Source organism: Hypomesus transpacificus, chromosome 11, assembly GCF_021917145.1.
Source record: "Hypomesus transpacificus isolate Combined female chromosome 11, fHypTra1, whole genome shotgun sequence".
NCBI lineage: Eukaryota > Metazoa > Chordata > Actinopteri > Osmeriformes > Osmeridae > Hypomesus > Hypomesus transpacificus.
This window is the reverse complement of record NC_061070.1, coordinates 13,765,267-13,784,641: the sequence shown is the minus strand read 5'-3', so window position 1 is coordinate 13,784,641 and position 19,375 is coordinate 13,765,267. Positions and strand designations below refer to the sequence as shown.

At 49.8% G+C, this 19,375-nt stretch overlaps 1 protein-coding gene across 1 annotated transcript; it reads right to left on the bottom strand.

The window, feature by feature from the left end:
- Positions 1-1,024: 1,024 nt before the first annotated feature.
- Positions 1,025-19,171, bottom strand: btaf1 (BTAF1 RNA polymerase II, B-TFIID transcription factor-associated). The gene is made up of 38 exons (XM_047029060.1): positions 18,833-19,171; positions 17,634-17,757; positions 17,283-17,397; positions 16,532-16,675; positions 15,946-16,136; positions 14,965-15,098; positions 14,711-14,840; positions 14,412-14,480; positions 14,192-14,281; positions 14,017-14,112; positions 13,708-13,884; positions 13,457-13,597; positions 13,208-13,332; positions 12,698-12,818; positions 12,217-12,321; positions 11,960-12,109; positions 11,687-11,829; positions 11,282-11,456; positions 10,829-11,032; positions 9,510-9,930; positions 9,159-9,343; positions 8,900-9,056; positions 8,657-8,766; positions 8,264-8,465; positions 8,014-8,162; positions 7,677-7,829; positions 6,797-6,918; positions 6,522-6,689; positions 6,359-6,436; positions 6,126-6,255; positions 5,597-5,738; positions 5,341-5,471; positions 5,108-5,230; positions 4,834-4,986; positions 2,756-2,967; positions 2,431-2,590; positions 2,043-2,213; positions 1,025-1,942 (listed from the first exon to the last, which is right to left on the bottom strand). Exons 1-38 carry the CDS (start codon positions 18,844-18,846, stop codon positions 1,796-1,798), a joined length of 5,562 nt encoding a protein of 1,853 aa, XP_046885016.1. The 5' UTR covers positions 18,847-19,171; the 3' UTR covers positions 1,025-1,795.
- Between the last annotated feature and the right edge of the window lie 204 nt (positions 19,172-19,375).

The window sequence follows — 19,375 nt, the reverse complement described above, 5'->3', positions numbered from 1 at the left end:
GGCTTTCAGATTGTTGACTTGGACTTGCTTGTCTGACTTTGCAGTATAACTGTGATATAAAAAAAATAACATGGAGCTCTATGCTGCTAATGCTTACTACTGCTTAAGTTTGTAGTTCCTACCTTACTTTCCCCTTTTCTGTACTAATAAGCAAATCTTATTAAACGTAGTTGTATGACGCTGTGAAACATTGTCGTGTTTTGCATGGCCTTTCCACCTTTCATCTCTGTGTACCCTCTGTCTGGAGTGGGGTGTCTGATCATCTAAGTAGAGATAGGAACTCTACCTCTTATACATGTCGATTGACAACTCAAGTCGGGTTAATTAGGAAACACCTGAGGCCAATTGTAATTACTGATATGAACACTTAAATATGTTACTGCAGAATGTCAGTGAAAGAAAATCGTTATTGGCTTGATTCCATTCCAGATAGTTCTTCCCCTCCCATGTGACCTTATTCCACTCTACCTCAAGACTCTGAGGTGGACGTGTCCGGGCATGTCTGCATGCGTTTCTATCCAAACATATCAGATCTGGAGAGAACAGCTTTACGCGATGAGAATGAGTCCCCGTAGTGTGGTACATTTGCATGCAAGTTAAACCTTGCTATTGGCAAAGTCAGATGAAACTTCTGTGCTATGCAATAATATGACGTTGTATGCATCAAGCTGTTATCTTGCACCACTGTCACGTTCTCTTACGAGTCCCACTGCACAGCTACACCAGATGTCCACATCCTCACCTGCCAACGCAGCGCTGTGAAACCATTAGACATCCAGATTGGACACCTGGTGTGCCTCCTGTGTAGCCCAAACACCTCAATCTTATAGGAATAACCCTGGAACTAACACTTATGGCTTTGGAAAAGTACACAGTTTATTCAAGGATGTTACACGTAAGCAGTGTTCTGCTCTGCTAGTTATTCAACACCCATCCCAGTTAGTACAGGACCACACCCTCTACTGGCAGTAATACAGTATGTTTGATGGTGTTATTGAGGTTGTTACAAACAAAAAACAACAGAAAGGTCTGAAGAATTTATTCAAATTCAATCAGTTTAACCAAAAAGCAGCAATTACTGAAATATTTACAGGTCTGCATTTTTCCTAAAACACTTGAAGCGAGGAGTCTAAGGTGCCGGGTTTGGCTGGGCCCCACGGTGAAGTCCCTGTAACGCTGCTTTGGTGCAGTGGCCACTTCTCACAAGGGTTCTGTAGACGTATCTTTCAGTGATCAGATGTCGCTGTGGTGACGAGGGAGGGTGGGGTGGGGGGGGTCACGTGACTGTGCGTGGGCAGGGATGAGTAGAGCCAACCACCAGAGAGGATGGGAGGGACATCCATTATTGTAGTCGTAGCATGTCTATAACCCACAGCCCAATTCAGTAGCCAGCTACAAAACAGCCCAGGGCTGTGTGGGTTCACCACAACGCATTCCCTTTCCCTTTCAATCACACACACATGGTTTTCCAGCAGACAAGAAGTGGGTGTGGGAGGGCTTTTTAAGACTTTCGGTTTCTTTGAGGTTCAGGATGTAGGTGTTCCATGTAGCTGCAGCTGGAACCTAGTCCCTCCAGTACCTCCATGTTCCCCACCAAAGGGGGAAAACAAGCTCCGGAGACACCTGGTTGTGGGGCTGGTGACGGGGTTAAGAATAGGGGGGGCTGGGTCAACACTGAACATGGCTGGGATTGGAAGGGGAAGGTTCAAGAGACAAGAAGCCAAGCTGAGTGTGTGTGTGTGACGGGAATCCAATGAAAGTCCAAAAAGAGCCTGTCGAGTCCCCATGGTGTGGGTTACTGGAGGGAGTGCATGAAGCTGTCCAGGTCGTACTCGTTGTCGTACTGCTGCTGATCCCACAAGTCTCCCAGGCCGTCCAACACAGACTTCATGGAGGCCTTGGCTGAGGTTGACGAAGACTCGCCCTTCTCCCCTTTCTCCCCCTGGAGAAAGTGTGATTCATTAGAGAAGGAACTAGAACACACACACACGGAATGTGTCTGAATTTGGTAAGAACGTACATAATAAAATCTAAATAGTGACCTTGTCAAGAGTGAACAGGTTGAGGAGCTGGTCTGTTCCCATGCTCTGTAGGCTGGCATTCTCCTGACTGATGATCGTGTTGGCGATGCTCATCTTGAACTTCTGTAGACCCATGATCTTCTCCTCCAATGTGCCCCGCGTAATCAGTCGGTACACATTCACCACACGTTTCTATAGGACACGCACGCACACACACACACACACACACACACACACACACAGCTTTAAGTAATCACTACACATCTTTGATGCATTTTAACACATTACATTTTGGGAACAGACTGTTGAAACAAGCAGATTTCATACCCAGAATCCCCTTGAGTAGTGTGTGAACAGCCTAATGAGACAAGGTAAGTGTGTGTGTGTGTGTTGGGCCATCCTCTGGTACCTGTCCTATCCTGTGGGCTCGGTCCATGGCCTGCAGGTCCCTCATGGGGTTCCAGTCGTGCTCCACAAACACCACGGTGTCTGCGCCCGTCAGGTTCAGACCCAGACCTCCCACATGCGTGGTGAGGAGCAACACGTCTATGGACGGGTCATTGTTGAACCTGAGAGAGAGAGAGAAAGGGAGGAGTGAACAAGATAAAGATCTAATAAGTTCAGATATACAGTAAGTAGGGAAAAACCGACATCAAAATGGCGCACAAAAATTGCTTTCAACAGTGAGTAGCCCTCGAGAAGCCCTCCTGGGTCTCACTCCCACCCAGCCTCACCGGGAGACGATGGCGTGGCGCATGCCCGCGGGCACGCTGCCGTCCAGCCTCAGGTACGTGACGCTGGGCAGCTGGGGCTTCAGCAGGTCCTGCTCCACCATGTCCAGCATGCTCTTCAGCTGGCAGAAGATCAGCACCCGGTGCTGGGCCACCACCACCTCCGGAGCCCCCTCCGCCGAGGCCACGGCCCCCAGCCCACAGTCCAGCAACAACTGGGAGGATGGAACGGTGGGAGAGAGATTTGGTCTTTAGGATGATTAAAAAAAACTCACCTACACTACTAGACACTCTACTGTCCAAAAGATAGAAGCCATTGCTAAGTGACGTACAGTGCCCTCCAAAAGTATTGGAACAGTGAGGCGAATTCCTTTATTTTTGCTGTAGACTGAAAACATTTGGGCTTGACATCAAATAATGAACGTGAGACCAGAGATCAACGTTTCAGCTTTTATTTCCAGGTATTTACATCAGGATCTGATGCACAACTAAGAAAATATCACATTTTGTTTGAATCCACCCATTTGTCATGTGAGCAAAAGTATTGGAACAGATATACTTAAAACATATTTAAGTGAATAAGACTTAATATTTAGTTGCAAATCCTTTGCTTTCAATAACTGCAGCAAGTCTGTGACCCATTGACGTCACCAAACTTTTGCATTCTTCCTTTTTGATGCTTTCCCAGGCTTTCACTGCAGCCTCTTTCAGTTGTTGTTTGTTTTGTGGGGTTCCTCCCTTCAGTCTCCTCTTAAGCAGGTAAAATGCATGCTCTATAGGGTTTAAGTCTGGAGATTGACTTGGCCAGTCTAATACCTTCCATTTCTTGCCCCTGATGAACTCCTTTGTTGTTTTGGCAGTGTGTTTTGGGTCGTTATCTTGCTGCATGATGAAGGCTCTGCCAATCAGTTTGGTTGCATCTTTCCTTAAATTGGCAGACAAAATGTTTCTGTAGACTTCCGAGTTCATTTTGCTGCTGCCATCATGTGTTACATCCTCAATGAAGATTAATGAGCCCGTCCTAGAAGAAGCCATGCAAGCCCAAGCCATGACATTACCTCCACCGTGTTTCACAGATGAGCTTGTGTGTTTGGGATCATGAGCAGTTCCTTTCTTTCTCCAAACTTTAGCCTTTCCATCACTTTGGTAAAAGTTAATCTTTGTCTCATCAGTCCATAAAACTTTGTCCCAGAATTTTTGAGGTTCATCTCTGTAATTTTTGGCAAATTCCAGCCTGGCCTTCCTATTCTTCTTGCTAATGAGTGGTTTGCATCTTCTGGTGTAGCCCTTGTACTTTTGTTCATGAAGTCTTCTGCGAACAGTAGATAGTGATACCTTCACTCCTGCCATCTGGAGGTTGTTGCTGATCTCACTAACAGTTGTTTTAGGGTCTTTCTTTACAGCTCTCACAATGTTTCTGTCATCAACTGCTGATGTTTTCCTTGGTCTACCTGTTCGACGTCTGTTACTTAGTACACCAGTAGTTTTCTTCTTCTTCAGGATATTCCAAATGGTTGTACTGGCTATGGCCAATGTTTCTGCAATGTCTCTGATTGATTTTCCATCTTCTCTAAGACTCACAATTGCTTGTTTTTCACCCAAAGACAGCGCTCCGGTTTTCATGTTGTTTTCACCTCTGAATACAGTCTGCATAGACAAAACCTATCTTACCCAATCTGAACCTGAGTGTAGACATTCAGTGGTATTTATTGATTGAATAATGTATGTAATAGGACACACCTGGGCAACAAAACACACCTGTCAGTCATATGTTCCAATACTTTTGCTCACGTGACAAATGGGTGGGTTCGAACAAAAAGGTGATATTTTCTAATTTGTGCATCAGATCCTGATGTAAATACCTGGAAATAAAAGCTGAAACGTTGATCTCTGGTTTCACATTCATCGTTTGATGTCAAGCCCAAATGTTTTCAGTCTACAGCAAAAATAAAGGAATTGGCCTCACTGTTCCAATACTTTTGGAGGGCACTGTATGTGTAAGGGTTGGTGTGGTTTGAGGGGGGGGGGTTGAAGTGAGATGGTGTGTCAGCACAGACAGGAGGAGGAGGACAGTGCCGTACCTGTTTGAGGGCAGAAAGTTTGGGCGCGTGCTGGATGTCTCGGAGGCTGGTGTGTTGAGCTGCCAGCTGGTCTGTGATGCGTCTGTACTCGGGGTGCTGGGGCGTGAGGACCAAGCCAGGGTGGTTACACAGCTTCCTCAGGTACTGCAGGGCCTGGAGAGGGGGAGAAGTCAACCAAAGTAACTCAAAGTAAATACATATATTTTTCCCTTATTAAAATATATAGGTGTCTATGGGCCAAAGACCAGCAATGGGCAGTTATGTGTGTGTTTACCTGGAAGACATGTCCAGTTGCCTTCAGCTTGGGCTTCTCCACCTCTTCGACCGAGGCTGTGGATATGGTGTCCTCCACACTGACCTTGGCTCGTGACTTGGCAAAGTCTTCGTACAGCTGAACCTACAGACAGAGAGAGGGGCTAGGTTAGGGTTGCAAACTGGATAGGGGGGGACAGGAAAGAAGAAGAGTAGATGGAAGGAGAGCCCAAAGAGGGAGGAGGAGGGTGTTACCTGCAGAGGGCTGAGGTTACAGTAGTAGTCCTGGATGATCTTGGGGGGCAGGTCCTGGAGCACATCCTCCTTCATCCTCCTCAGGAGGAAGGGCAGCACCTGGCGATGCAGAGCCTCCATGGCCAGAACCCCTGAGGAGAGGAGGAGCACACCAGCATTTACCAACAACCTCATCAGGAGAAGCTCCCCTTATTAGTAGACAACTCCTACCATCACCACCACCACCACGAGTCTAGTACTCGCTCTCAGATCTTACCCGCTTCCTGCTCCCGAGAGGAACTCTTGGCATCGCGGCTGGCCAGGATAGGCTTGCCGTAACGGGCGGCAAACTGGCGTTCGGTACCCAGGAAGCCGGGCATGAGGAAGTCAAAGAGCGACCACAGCTCCAGAACGTTATTCTGGAAAGGAGATCGGTCACATCATCCAATTACATTCTAAAGATTAGAAAGGATCTCTTAGGATGGAACACGCCTCCAGTATTTGCCATTTAGGAACCTCACACAAAAGGCCTTTTGTCTGAGGAAAGTCATTTCCTACACACTGCCACCGAGGGTAATGCAGTGGTATATCTTCTAATTAGAGCAGAGAAGAAAACAGATTAGCCAACATTGATTTGAGGCAGGACTCGGCCCTCAGGAGGATTGCGGTCCTAAATAAAGATTAGGATCCAAATGCTAAAAACAAACTAACATACAGTCCTGCTGGTGTACGGGCAGACATAATCAAATCTAAACTACAAAAAAGTACAACAAAAACCAAAGTTCAACATGAACCACTATTCCCACCTGGATGGGTGTTCCCGAGAGAATGATCCGGAAGTTGGCAGCCAGCTGTTTGATGGCCTTGGAAAGCTTGGTCTTCCCATTCTTGATCACATGACCCTCATCCAGGATACAGTAATTGAATTTGATATTCCTAGAAACGCACAAAGAAAATACAACATGCAAAAGTCTTCCAGTATCCCAAAATAAATGAATATCTTTAATTATTTTTATCATAATGAAGAAAATATACATACCTAAAAAAGTCAATGTCGTTCCTTACCACATCGTAAGAAGCTACTATAAGGTTATGCTTTTTCACCTGGTGTTGCAACCTTGAATATGAAAACAAAAAGGTCATTAAAAACAGGTCTCTCCCATCCAATCCACTTCCAGGCAGTAGCAGCGTGCGTGTCTCACCGGGCTCTCTCGGTGGGGGGGCCGGTGTAGTGCAGGGGGTTGAGGAACTCTCTAGTGCAGAACTTGCCCACCTCATCTACCCAGTGGCCCGTGAGCGTGGGGGGGCAGACCACCAGGGACGGCAGGGGATTGCTGTCAGGCGCCTTGGTCTTGGCATACTCCTGTGTCCTACACACACACACACATTGTGTTTATGACAGGAACATTTGATTCAATACGCCGACAGTGTGTAGTTGAAATGCAGGTGTGTGTGTGTGTACGGTGCCGGGGTGTACCTGAGATAGTGGTCTCCAGCCAGGATGCAGATGGACTGCAGGGTCTTGCCTAGGCCCATGTCGTCACACAGAATGCCATGCAGCTTGTACTTGTTGAGGAAGGACAGCCAGTTGACCCCGTCCTAGGACACAGACAGCCTCGTCACGCTCCCCACGCCACCCAGCCCTCATGTGGACGACTCCCCACGCCGAGGGAATCATGTCACGCCCCAAGGACAGTGGGGACGGCGGTGGGATATCCAGTTTGACATCACCGTTTACATCAAGCTAATGCATGTCTCCTTGGAAAGGGAGTGCTGTGTCGGCAGATTCCCTCCCACGCCCACGTCCTGGGGGGGGGGGGGGGGCAGGGCGTGTCGGGGCCCATCCAGCTTGACAGCGCTGCAGCTCTGCTGGGCTCCATGAGGAGGGAGCGGGCCCAGTGTCTAAACCTGTTCCCAGAGCTCCATTACAGAGATGGACAGGAGGCCCAGCCAGAGAGCCCACTGCCTGCTGCCAACTCTAGAAGCAGCCAGCACAGCACAGCCCCCATCTATTCCACTACTTTAGATTTGTTGTGACCAGAAGCCATTTGGTGTACTGTCAGCAGTACACTAGCCCCCCCCCCCCCCCCCCCCCCCCCCCCCCCCCCCCCCCCACCACCACCACCACCTTTTTTTCCTGGCTCTAGCCTTTACAGCAGAAACGAGTTTGTAAAGGCTGGCAGCAAAACCATAAGGGAGAAGATGGAAGAGCACATAAGTGCTGAATCACTGGCAGAGTTATTTAACTTGTTAAAAGCAAGCGCCTCATTTGTCTTCGACCTCCGGGGGTCATGTCATTGAGAAGCATTTGGACACACACACACACACACAAACAGTTTCCATCACCCCGTACAGACCTGTTGATACTTCCTGAGTTCGGCCTTGATGGGGACAGGGATCTTGTAGTTCTCCAACTTCCTGGCATCTAGCAACTGCTCCAGGAAGTGGCGCTCTCTGGCCTTCTGACGAATCAGATCAGCCGACATCGCCGGAGGGTCTGGTATGCCCGCCTACACACACACACACACACACCTCCCTGCCATTTTCTGCATGTAACACATGAAACACCGCCCTCTGGTAGAAACACTACAGCTTCCTCTGAACGGCAACTTCCCAGTTAGTGTAGGAGCATAACTATGTGCGTTAAGATTTGTGACAGTACCGTGCAGCGAGAGTGCGTGTGCGTGTGTCTACCTCTAGGGGCAGCAGACGGATGAGCGTGGCAAAGCACTGCGTGGCCATGAAGCGGACGCTGTCGCTGGGGTCGCTCATCCTGCCCAGCACGGGCACCACCAGCAGCACGATGTAGGGCACGATGTCCACGTCAAGCTGCTCCATCACACCTGGGGAGGGCCCGGGTCAAGGAGTCCTACTTCACCTCCCGTCCCCCCACCCACCCACCCAGCCACCCCATGCCTCCACACAGACACACCAGGGAGGATACAGGCCATGGCCTCGATGGCGCCCTCCTGCTTGGTGCAGTCCTCGATGTCGGCCAGCCACGGCAGCACGCGCTCCAGGAACAGGTTCATGGTTTCCAGGGTGGCGATCTTGCTGAGCACACCCACGCAGCGCGCCGCCAGGTGCCGCGTGGCCGTGTAGGGATGCTGCAGGCAGGTGAACAGGTGCGGCAGGTGCTCCAGCAGCTGGCGAGGGGGAGACACGGTCGTTAGCGTCACCTGGTCAGGGCTTCTGACAAGTTTATGTTTTTATTTAACCAGGCAAGTCATTAAAAACCTATTATTAGACACTCTTAAAATCATGGACCCTAAAGAACCCTTCCAAACTAAATAACCCTTTCAGGGTCCCTGAGAAGTGTTCTAGAAGCAGAACTGACCAGGGGCTTGAGTTGGAGAGCCATGGCCCCTGCAGTGACCTCTAGAACCTGCAGAGAGTTCACCAGCTCCTGGGCGGCAGCATCTCCTCGCTCCAACTGCCCCTGGACATCTGGAACACACACACACACTCTAAACTCTCAGGACACAGTGTTCAATAACCACACACGTGATTTTATGATGGGGGAAATTGAGTCAAGTCCTCGGGACAGTGCAACTGGGACTTGGTTCGGTGGCTGCCGTACCGATGCCTTGGTTGTCGTCCACCACTGCCCTGAGAGGCCCCACCATGGTCTCCCACAGGTAGGGCAGGGAGCTGGTCAGCTCGGGGCCAAAGTGCCTGGCTACCGTCGTCAAGGAGAACTCGGCCCCTCTCCTCTGAACCAAGAACGGCTTCTTACTCTGAAATAATACGAAGTAAGACACCCACAGAACATCGTTAGCATCTTTCAACAAGCCAAACGTTATAAAAATCCCCCCCCCCCCTTCATGTAGGACCCATACCTCGTCTGTTTCCGTGGTGATTGTACTGCCGGGGGGGAGTTCGGTGGTGGGGGTCTTGGGGTTCCTGGGGGCGGGGCCTCTCTTGCTAGTGATGGCAAAGGCTGCCCTCTGGAGGCGGTACAAGGTAATGATGCCTTTGGTCTTGTTCACCATGTGATGAGAGCAGTCTTTTTCAGAGGCACCAGCTAGCAGTCGGGGGGGGGGAGGGAAGAGAAAGAGGAAATAAAACGGTAAACCGAGTTAAGCTGATTTTACGGAAAGTGTTTCATACACGTCCAGGATGTGGAGAGACAGACAATATCATTTGTTGTGGACACGAGACCATGAGGTGTGTGTGGGTGTGGTCCTCACCTTTGGCTGCCTCCAGGGTGGCGGGCACGGGGCAGGCGGAGGAGGGCGTGAGCAGGGGGTCGACACACACCGAGGCACACAGGTTCTTGAGGATCTTGGGGTTGGGGCAGGGCTGGCGCCCGGCGCACTGCCGCAGCAGCTTGGCGATGAAGGAGGCGGCGTAGCCCTGGACCAGCGTGTTCTCCTCGCGCTTGGCCGCCTCCATCAGGGGCCGCACCAGCGGGTTGAGCTTGTCGGGCAGCGCCCGGAGGTTGACCAGGGCGCAGGCGGTAAACATGTGCACCCGCAGGTGCAGCTGCTGCCACTCGGCGCTGGTCTCGCCCACCGTGGCCTGGGCCTGCTGCCGCTTGCCGTCCAGGGGCTGCCACTGCTTGGAGTGCAGGTTGAGGCCCGCGGTTGACTCGTTGAAGATGGTGGTCACCTGGGGGAGGTGAGGGGGGAGAGAGTGTGAGTGACAGACGAGAGTGGCGGAGAGAAAAAGAGAGAGTGCGAGTGGGAAAGAGAGTGTGAGTAAGTGTGCAAGTGGGACAGTGTGCTTCCATGCTTGCGTGAGGGCACATTCAGCATGCACGTGCAGCATCGATTGTCGGATGAACCAGTTACTGGAAGACATTAGTGATTTGGGAAGCGTTACCAGTGTTTCCCACAGATTATTAAGCAATTTAACTGGTTGGCTCCCTGACGCCGGGTAAGTATGGCTCCTGAGACTGCTCACCAAAAGAACAAAGGGGAACCCACTTGTCTAGCAGATTAAAACATGTCCGTAGGTACCTAGCGAAAAGTAGCCTCAACTTTCCTAGACCTTTAGCTACGGCACTAATGCTGAAAGCTCGCTGATATAGCTGTCTGTCTTACTAGAACGGCGTAGGTACGCATCGTTGCAAACGTGTGCCGACGTTGTGACTGTGTGCGTATGCGAGAGAGACGCGTGAGTGACAGAGAGACGGAGGGAGAGCAGGGAAAGGAAATGCAGCTAAACAAATACGTTGCGTGTTTTAGCCTAAATAGTGTTAAAAAAATTTTTTGAGTCTGTGGGAAACACTGGTTACCTGTAATTACATTCATGTGAACTGTTTTGCCAGCCCTGGGGACCATCAATAACTATCAGCAGCTGTTCCCTTGGTGTGTTCAGCCAACCAGATGAGAGTGGCAAAGGTGGGAGCAGATAGTCAACATTGACACAAGGAGCATCTGCCATGCTAACAAAGCCTCAGCCCCCACCTCATTTGACTCAGCGGAAAAACACTGGCACATGCATGACTGGGGCGATGATTGAGTATGTGTATGTGTGTGTGTGTGTGTGTGTCTGCCCTCCTCACCAGCTCGTTGGCCTGGTCGATGGTGAACACGCTGCAGTTGAGCCGCTCGCCCACGTCAATGTGGGCGTCGGCCAGCAGGCTGATGAGCTGCTTGCACTCGTTCTGCATGCGCGTGAAGGGGATGGCGATCTCATCGTAGTACAGCTGCTCTGATAGGATGGCCAGCAGGCGTGGCTGCACCATGGCAGACACCACCTGGCACTCCTGGGAGACACAGAAGGAGTGAATCCAACGGTGGTGGAATGACCGAAAAAAGGAACAATTACGTGTTTGGGTCATTCCACAATAACAGTAATGTGGAATCAAAACTGAATTGCCAATCTCCTCAAAACCGAGCTTCACAAGCTCCAGTACACACAAAGTGTTTGTTTCTTACCAAAGAACAGCCAAATATGAAAAAACAAAAAGGTACACAAAAGTGAAAGGCGATGAGCCTGCGGGGCTGGGCTTCACCTTGTGCAGAGCGGCCCACTCACACAGCACCAGGGCCACGGCGATGCGCTGCAGGGCAGACTTGGAGTTGAGGTGGAAGAGCAGCAGCTGGCCCAGAGACTCGGCAGGGCGGATCTCCTGGGAGGACGCGTTGAGCTGCGGGTCAGAGATGCACTGGCACAGCCCCCCCAGCAGCCTGCCCACACAGAGAGGGAGAGAGAGAGGGAGAGAGAGACACACAGAGAGAGAGTGAGAGAGAGAGAGAGAGTGGTGATGCATTGAATTGAGGTAACCCCCTTGGAGTCAAGCTAGTTCAACCGAACAGTGAACTCAATAGCCATCCAAACTATGCTGTGGCTTCTGCCAGACCCCATTGAGAGATGTTAACAGTGTGTGAGCAGGGTGGGTGGTGAAGGAGACACTAACCTGGCAGCCATGAGGCGAGCCCTCGTCACCACGTAGTCCCTCGTCAGGGGGTCTTCCGCCACAGTCTCCGCCCCCGCGATGTACTCCTGGACCGCCTCCTTCACCTGACACACTCCCTGGCGGGCCTTCACTCCAGCCTTCTCCTATCACACCCGAGGAAATATCCAGGGGTTCAATATCTGACCTCGATTCGATTTGAATACGTCATGAAAAGCATGAGCGATCGTTTTTGTTGCTCTGATCATTAGTCAACATGGCTGTGGGAATGTTGACCTTGGAGCGAGCCTTGACTTCCAGCAGCATGTTGAGGTCTATGGGGATGTGGGCCGCCTGCATCATGAGACACAGCCAGGCTCCCATCCAGGGACAGCTGGCTGCCACCACATACTGCTGGGGGGCCTGGCGGAGCAGAGCTGTCCACACCTGCAACACACACACACACTGCATTACAATCAAGGTGTTCCTGGAGCCTGAACAATCTCTAACAACCTGTGAGGTAGGTATGTGTGTGTGTGCGTGTGTTCTGACACCTTCTGGATGAGGTCCAGGATCTCCTGATTGCTCTCCAGGATACAGGACTGGAAGATGTGGCGCAGCATGTCTTGCAGGATGGGGTTGAGCCACAGCGCACAGCTCTGGAGACCACAACACAACACCGACTGAAACTACAACTTCCACGCACACCACCTGAACAAAGGTGAGGCCCAACTCACCTAATTAGACCAAGTCTATGTATACATTAAAAGGGACAGTTCACCCTCTTACCCATAGTGATAAGATATGTATTTTTGGGGTGAACTATCCCATTAAGTAATTTGGGTGTAAACAAAGAAACCCATGCTTGGTATCATTATACCTATTAGCATAAGCATATTACCCTCACATCATCACACACACACACACACACACACACACACACACACACACACACACACACACACACACACACACACACACACACACACACACACACACACACACACACACACACACACACACACACACACACACCTGGTCAGCCTTTGATAGGAGTGTGTACAGTGTCTCCAGTGCGGCCCTTCTGACAGATGAGATGGTGTGTCTCAGGAAGGGCCAGACTCGTGGCACCAGCACCGTCAGTGACTGCTGCATGCTGGAGGACACAACCACCAGCAACAGTGCTACTTAGTGACGTTTGCAGGTACAAACACTGTGTGCCATGTTTTCAACCAGGGCTACTTCTACCACTACATAAAAGGCATAGCTTACTGAGAGAGATATGCGCTGACAAACCCATGCCAGGACATTGTTTAAACTTCGCGATGATGATTACTATGATTCATAGTAAAAGCAATGCAATGTATTAAAATGTAACAAGAAATCTGTACGTTCTATGGAACAGGGCTTGTGCCTGAAACAAATGATGACTGCCTGAATAAACCCTTTTGGGTCCATGTTTGAGGCAGCACCCTGCATACACGTGGTCCACGACAGAGCTTGGACCAGAGGCGTGGTGCGAGTGTGTCGTGTGCGGCCACAGACCTGCACTGCCGGACCTGAGGGTAGGTGAGCAGCGAGGACAGCAGGGTCATGATACTGTTGGTGGAGGCGGTCAGGTCATCCAGCTCCAGGAGAGCGTCCCACAGGGTGTTCACGATGAAGGGCACCTGCACACACACACACTCAGGAACAGCATTCTGGAGTCTCCGGGGGGGGGGGTTCAACCCCAGTGAACCTCAGCACCATTACAGCAGGTAGTGACAGGATGGCGGGGGGCAGGGACACACACACCTTGTTGGGCAGCAGCTGGACCAAGCCCTCCACCACGGGGATGAGGGAGGCGGCGGCCACGGCCCGGACGTCGTCGTCCAGGTCCTGCAGGCCCTCGGTGATGGCGGGGAGCACGCGGGGGAGCAGAGCTTTAATCAGGTCCTGGGAGGGAGACCAGAACAGAACAGGGATCAGACTCGTCTTCTGGATTCACGCAGGCTGATGAACCACCACCACCACCCGCAGGCGGTGTGAAGGGCGGAGCGTCGTACCTGTCGCACCGCCAGGGCGTACTTGATGCCCAGCAGGCCGCCGTGGCGGACCTCCCACTGGTCCTCCGTCAGCAGCTTCAGCAGGATGTCCACCGTCATGGTCACGCCGCCGTCGGTCATGTGACGCAGCGCCACGCCCAGGGTCTGGGCGCAGGTCTCTCGGACAGGAGCCACCACCTGAGCGGAGGAATGGCGGGCGAGCAAGAATGAGAGAGAGAACGAAACTAAAAGAGAGAGGATCAGATACCAAGCCAAGCCAGCCTCAGCCGGTGTGAATCCCCTCTCCGTAGGGGTGGAGAACAGGCTCACCTCATCGGACACAAAGTCTCCGAAGCGGTCCAGGGCGAAGACGCAGAGCAGCCGGATGACCAGGTCCTCCAGCCACTCCTGGTGCTGCCTCGACATCTGGGTGGGGAAGGGTCCAAAAGGTTACACCTTCTGACACGGGGGAGAGGGGGGTTATGGGTCTCCGTGGGGAACCTACCTGTTCGGCCGTGCAGCCCACCAGCTTGCCTCCTCCCGCACCCTGACTCTTCAGTATCTCCCTGAGGCCCGTGCCTGCGCCGTGACGAACCTGCACACAAACACACAGTCCGCTCGAACACCGCAGTCCTGGAGATCTTCGTCATGGATAGGGGAAACCTAGGCTTTTGGCGTTTGGAAGGGACTGAGGAGGACTTTGAAAAGGTGGCCCAGATTCTTACCTCCCATGAGGGGTTGAAGAGGTCGTTACACAGCTCATCACAAAAGCTCTCCAGAGGCCACTCCTGGGTCTGCAAACAAAGCAGGCAATACATTTGAAGTGACTTCCTGAAAGGGGATTGTGTTGCTGAAGCTACTGCTAGCTATGCATTACTGGCAAAGATGAAGCATAAAGGTATAAAATATCACAGCTCCTTTGAAGACTTGTACAAGGTGTACTATTAAAAGATGTGAAGGTTATTTAAAACATTTCTGCCATTGGGCGTTCTTCGCGGGTCCTCGGATTTTCATTGCAGCTTACCTCATCGGAGTGACTGGAATTATCTGGAACGTTATCGATTAAGACTTTGTGCTCAGTTGCCGGTTGGTCAATGACAACGTTTGTCGTTTTCCTGCGTTTCTCTTCAGGTTCCCCCTCAAAACTGTCATTACTGTTGGGAGGAAGGTGTACATTAATGACACCCTTAAATAATCAATACTATATCAACATAATGGGCTGATACAAAACGAAAGAAGCTAAAAGTGTTCGAAAGCCGTTTTAAAAACTGAAGCTACCTTTTCTCGTTGGGATCCAGGTCTCTAGAGCGCTGCTTCGCAACCAGCTTGGCCATCCGCTTGGCTTTGTTTTTCTGTCGGTTGCTCATGCCAGGTCGAAACTCTGAGTCGATCAACTCTGCAGCTTGCATGGGCTGGAGAGAGAGAAAAAAAAAGCAGAGCAAGACTAAAGACTGGGCGTGTTCCGTTTCTGGCTTTGCCAATTTGGAGACAGAAGCTACAACTAAAGATCCCATCACGTTGGGTAGATGGCGCATGAGCAACGTTCACACCCGTCACACTGAAGCAGATAAGACAAAGGCAGCCATTATGGCTTCACATCTGGTCGAGCTGATAAGACGAGATGCAAAAACCACACTAAAATAGCTGGGCGACATTCTGCGTCGCCTTTCACCTGACAGAATTTCACATCAGAAGACTGCACGAAATTAAGGGGCCATGAAGAGGACAACAGTAGCGAGAGCATCGCATGCTAGTTCATCTCCTGACTTGGCACCTAAGCAAAAGAGAGAGACAGCAGCGGGGGGGGGGATCTCTCCATCTTCGCTGCTCTCTGGTCACGCCTGTTTCCACGTGGCCTGGTAATTCAGCTCGCGCTAGGGCAGTTTAAATACACCTGGAGTCACTGTGGGACACCAACACTAATCTTCAGGCAGGCTACCGAACCCAGAAGAGTTGGACACTCGCTCATTTTCCATACCTTTGCTGGCCAAAATAAAGGTCCACCAAGCAGACAAAAACATTACACTGCTTCTCCCAAGAGCAAATAAAATCTTTGTGCTGGGAATAATGTTCAGGATCAACCCATTTTGTGATTTCTGTAATCCGACACAAAACTAATTTATGTGAAAGTGGAAGACTGCAGTAGCCAAAAAATTGTCTATGGTGCCACATGAGGTGAAGCGTGTTAAAATGTTCCTCGGGAGCACTCGGGTCCTCATTGGCAGCTGTAGAAAGCACCGGATGCCAGTGGTGACTCACCACGTGGTTCCGTGAGCTGGAGCAGGCGGACGCCTTGCCCCCCGGGGCCTTGGCTGTGCAGGTGTCTTCCAGGTCTTCGTCGTTAAACAGCTCCTCCGTGTCCATGCCCAGCGCGGCGCCCATGTCCAGCCCCAGCTTCCTCTGCAGCAGCTTCCGCTGGCGAGCCAGGCGCTCTTTAGGATCCACCTCACCTAAGGACAGGCGGGATGGGAGGCTTAGGCCTGGGCATTTATGGACCAGAACAACTCACCAGGTCTAGGAAGTACGCGTACGTGTTAATGGGTAAATGTTGGTAGGTTACATGTAGTATTCTGCATTGTATGCATGTACCGTCTTGTATGAAATAAATAAAAAGTACGAATGTTTTCCCTATGCTTGTGTGTGTGGGACCAGACATCCTTACTGGTTCAGAAAGAAGGTAAGACAGACTGAGTTCTAGAGGTTGAGAAAGTATAGGCCACAAGTCATTACCAAAGGGCAGGGAGTGCCAAAAGGACAACAGGCAGCAATTTCGCATTCAAATAGAGAAGAGAGAACAAAAGGCAAAATCCTTCCTCCTCTATTCAAATCCATGCCGGATACTAACCCGCCTTGTCATCCTGGACCTCAAACTCAACTCCAGCAGAGCCGAGCAGGGAGGCACCGTGCTTCAGCAGCCGGGACATATCAAACCGGTAGAAACTCAGGCGGTCAGGCGAGGAGTCTTCAGGGGAAAAGTCTGCACATGACTCTGGAGAACGATCGGAGAGGAGAGCATACCCACAGAGCACTTAGAACATTCATCAACAGCCATTGCCTCCCATCACCTGAGTAATGGGACTGGTATGCTTATGCATACCACCATATAGAAGACAATGAACTTTTGGAATCAAAACAGCTTCTTCATGGAGCCTTATGACATGCTTACACCAACCTTCCTGGTCAACTCCAGCAAGACCTTAAATGTTCTATTAACAATGTTTTATTGCTACATTGGGAATGTGCCCCCCAACAAATTGCTCAAATGATAGAATTTACTTGGAGCCTTTTCAAACTCTGGTTCCCTACTCCTCCACACTCCTCGTGCCTCGTAACCATCGAAACCATCTCCCACTTGTTACGCACATGCATTCAACTGGCACCCTTGTTGTATAACAACTCGTTGATGAAGTAGACAGTTTTTTATTATTTTTGTACATACCTACTCCTTACTCCTGTGGCCTAGGTACTAAAATAAAAGCCTTTCACTGGTTCCAAAAAATAAAAATTATGGTTAACGGAACATCAAGCTTTTTCTGTTTCTTTTGGTCCAGAATATGAACGGATGGCAATTAATATGACCAGGGCCTGTGGCTCACCTTCTTTGGGTTTGGGTGCTGGGTTCCACTCAGGGATGTTCTTCACTATGGCTTCCACAGCCTGACCTGCTGCAATGCGTGTATCCCAGTTTGGACTCCTCAGGTAAATCAAGACCTTTGGCACACAAAACTGTCAAAGATGCTGGAAGCTGGGGAATGTATAATAGTGTGACTGACAGCACAAAGCACAGAAAAACAAACCAGTCCATTTGTTCAAAAACAGTAAGCTAGCTTAGTTTTATGATCAACACAGTAAAAAAGGAGAACGCTTTATTGAACGCAAGAGGGTATGATGCCTGCAGGCATCATGGGAGGGGCATGTGTGGAGCTGACACCTCGGTATCGACTCACCTTGGCCAAGAGATTGTTAAGTTCATGTGGGTGGAGTTTGACAACATCTCCCAGCTGCTGGGCAGCAGCTTTTCTGGTCACTGGGGTTGTCCCCGTGTCCAACAGGATGAACAAACGATCAAGCCTTAGTTTGGAAGAGATGAGAAAAATATGAGCGAAAATGTTGAGAAAAGGAGGATTAGGTAACAACGCTACACTGTTTCATCCGTCACAAATGAGACATGTTTTATCCTCAACCTGTGGATGAATTCTGTCTGCATCAAGTATGCTCCATTAAAAACAGGCGTGACTACTTTAAATATGGAACAGGATGTGCATACTGCTACTCTGATAACAAAAAGTAAATAGGAAGGCCAAGAATTCTCTCGGCAGTAAAACAAACTCAATATTGACAACAACAAACTCCCCCACAAAATGAATGGCTTTCAGTAAGGCAGTTCCTCATGCTATAGCTTAACACAATCCGGCACAGCCTACTCTTCTGCTGCAATGTGAAACCCCCCTACACATTGAGGTAGCTCAGAACAGTTATCCTAGTGCTAACTCTCTTACTGGATCAATGGATCTAGGCTTACTTAGTTATCACTTGTCATTAGCGGTCAGGTTTGTAATTATAAATAGATCGGATTAGTGAAGGCTGTGCAGAGACTGTCCCCAGTTCCCCTACATAGCGTCACTGGTCACCACTTCAATACAAACGCCGGTTCTTCAATTTTCACAAACGCTGAAAACTCTACGTTTCGATGCACTATGAAATCATAGCTACGGAAAACAAGTTGTTTAATAAGAAGATCTCTGAAGTAAAAAAACATGTTTCACAAGGCTACTCTATGCCTGCTAGCTAGCTAACTAGCCTAATAATCATAATTAATCGAATATACAGTTTTAACTTTCTAGATCTGCCTTCTGACCGCTCACTCACAATGCGCTGATATAGTGGTATGTAAAGCGCAACGAGCATGGCCTTTACAGTACTACATGCAGCTAATGTAACTAGCTATTGGCTAGTAAAGAAGCCATGACAACATGAGTAGCACCCCTGGCCCTACCTAGCATAGAACATGGCAAAGGCATGTACGAGACAAATTATGGTAGCTAGCTACGCTAGCAAGCGAGCTGTTGGCACTCACAATGCGATTGATCGAGCAATGTAAGCAAAACGGCAGTTTATTTTTGATCAACATACAAGTTAATCTTACCGAGATACGGCCATGACAAAATTTTCAGTTTAAATGTGCTATTATGCGTTCCGCATTCAACAGGGAGAACCATGTAGGGCCTGCTGGTGCGTCTTGCCGCCCGGATTCAGCCTAAATGCGTTCACCAATTCATGGTCCAAAGCAGTCCCTCTTGTTTCTTCAGTAACTTCTTGTGCAACTTATTGCCAATTTTCAACCATAGATCACTTTAAAGCTTGAATTAACCTTCAGAACTACTCCCAGATAAGAACTTTAATCTGATAAGTATTAAAGAAAAATTTTGTTGTTCACAAAGAGCAACCCAGGAGGCTGATTTTATATGAGGAGCCATCTTGCATTTATTCCTTTCTCCATAGCAGGCGGCGGCTGATTGGTTAGAAGCTATCAGAATAGCCAATCAAAGTCCACATTCAAAAAGGAAGCCGTAAAGAAGTAAAAGCTGACAGGAAGTAGTTTTTTTCTCTCAAAACTTTTAGACGGCCAAAAAACCTGCATTACATATCACTCAGTCTAGCCTCTGCAAAACAAAGCAAATGTGACATT

What these genes read in the sequence shown, in the direction of transcription:
- btaf1 (XM_047029060.1), bottom strand. An exon ending in ATTCCAGTCACTCCGATGAG is followed by an intron (nt 14,481 to 14,710) that starts GTAAGCTGCAAT and finishes CTTTGTTTGCAG; the next exon opens with ACCCAGGAGTGGCCTCTGGA. An exon ending in ACGCCCTGGCGGTGCGACAG is followed by an intron (nt 13,598 to 13,707) that starts GTACGACGCTCC and finishes TCTCCCTCCCAG; the next exon opens with GACCTGATTAAAGCTCTGCT.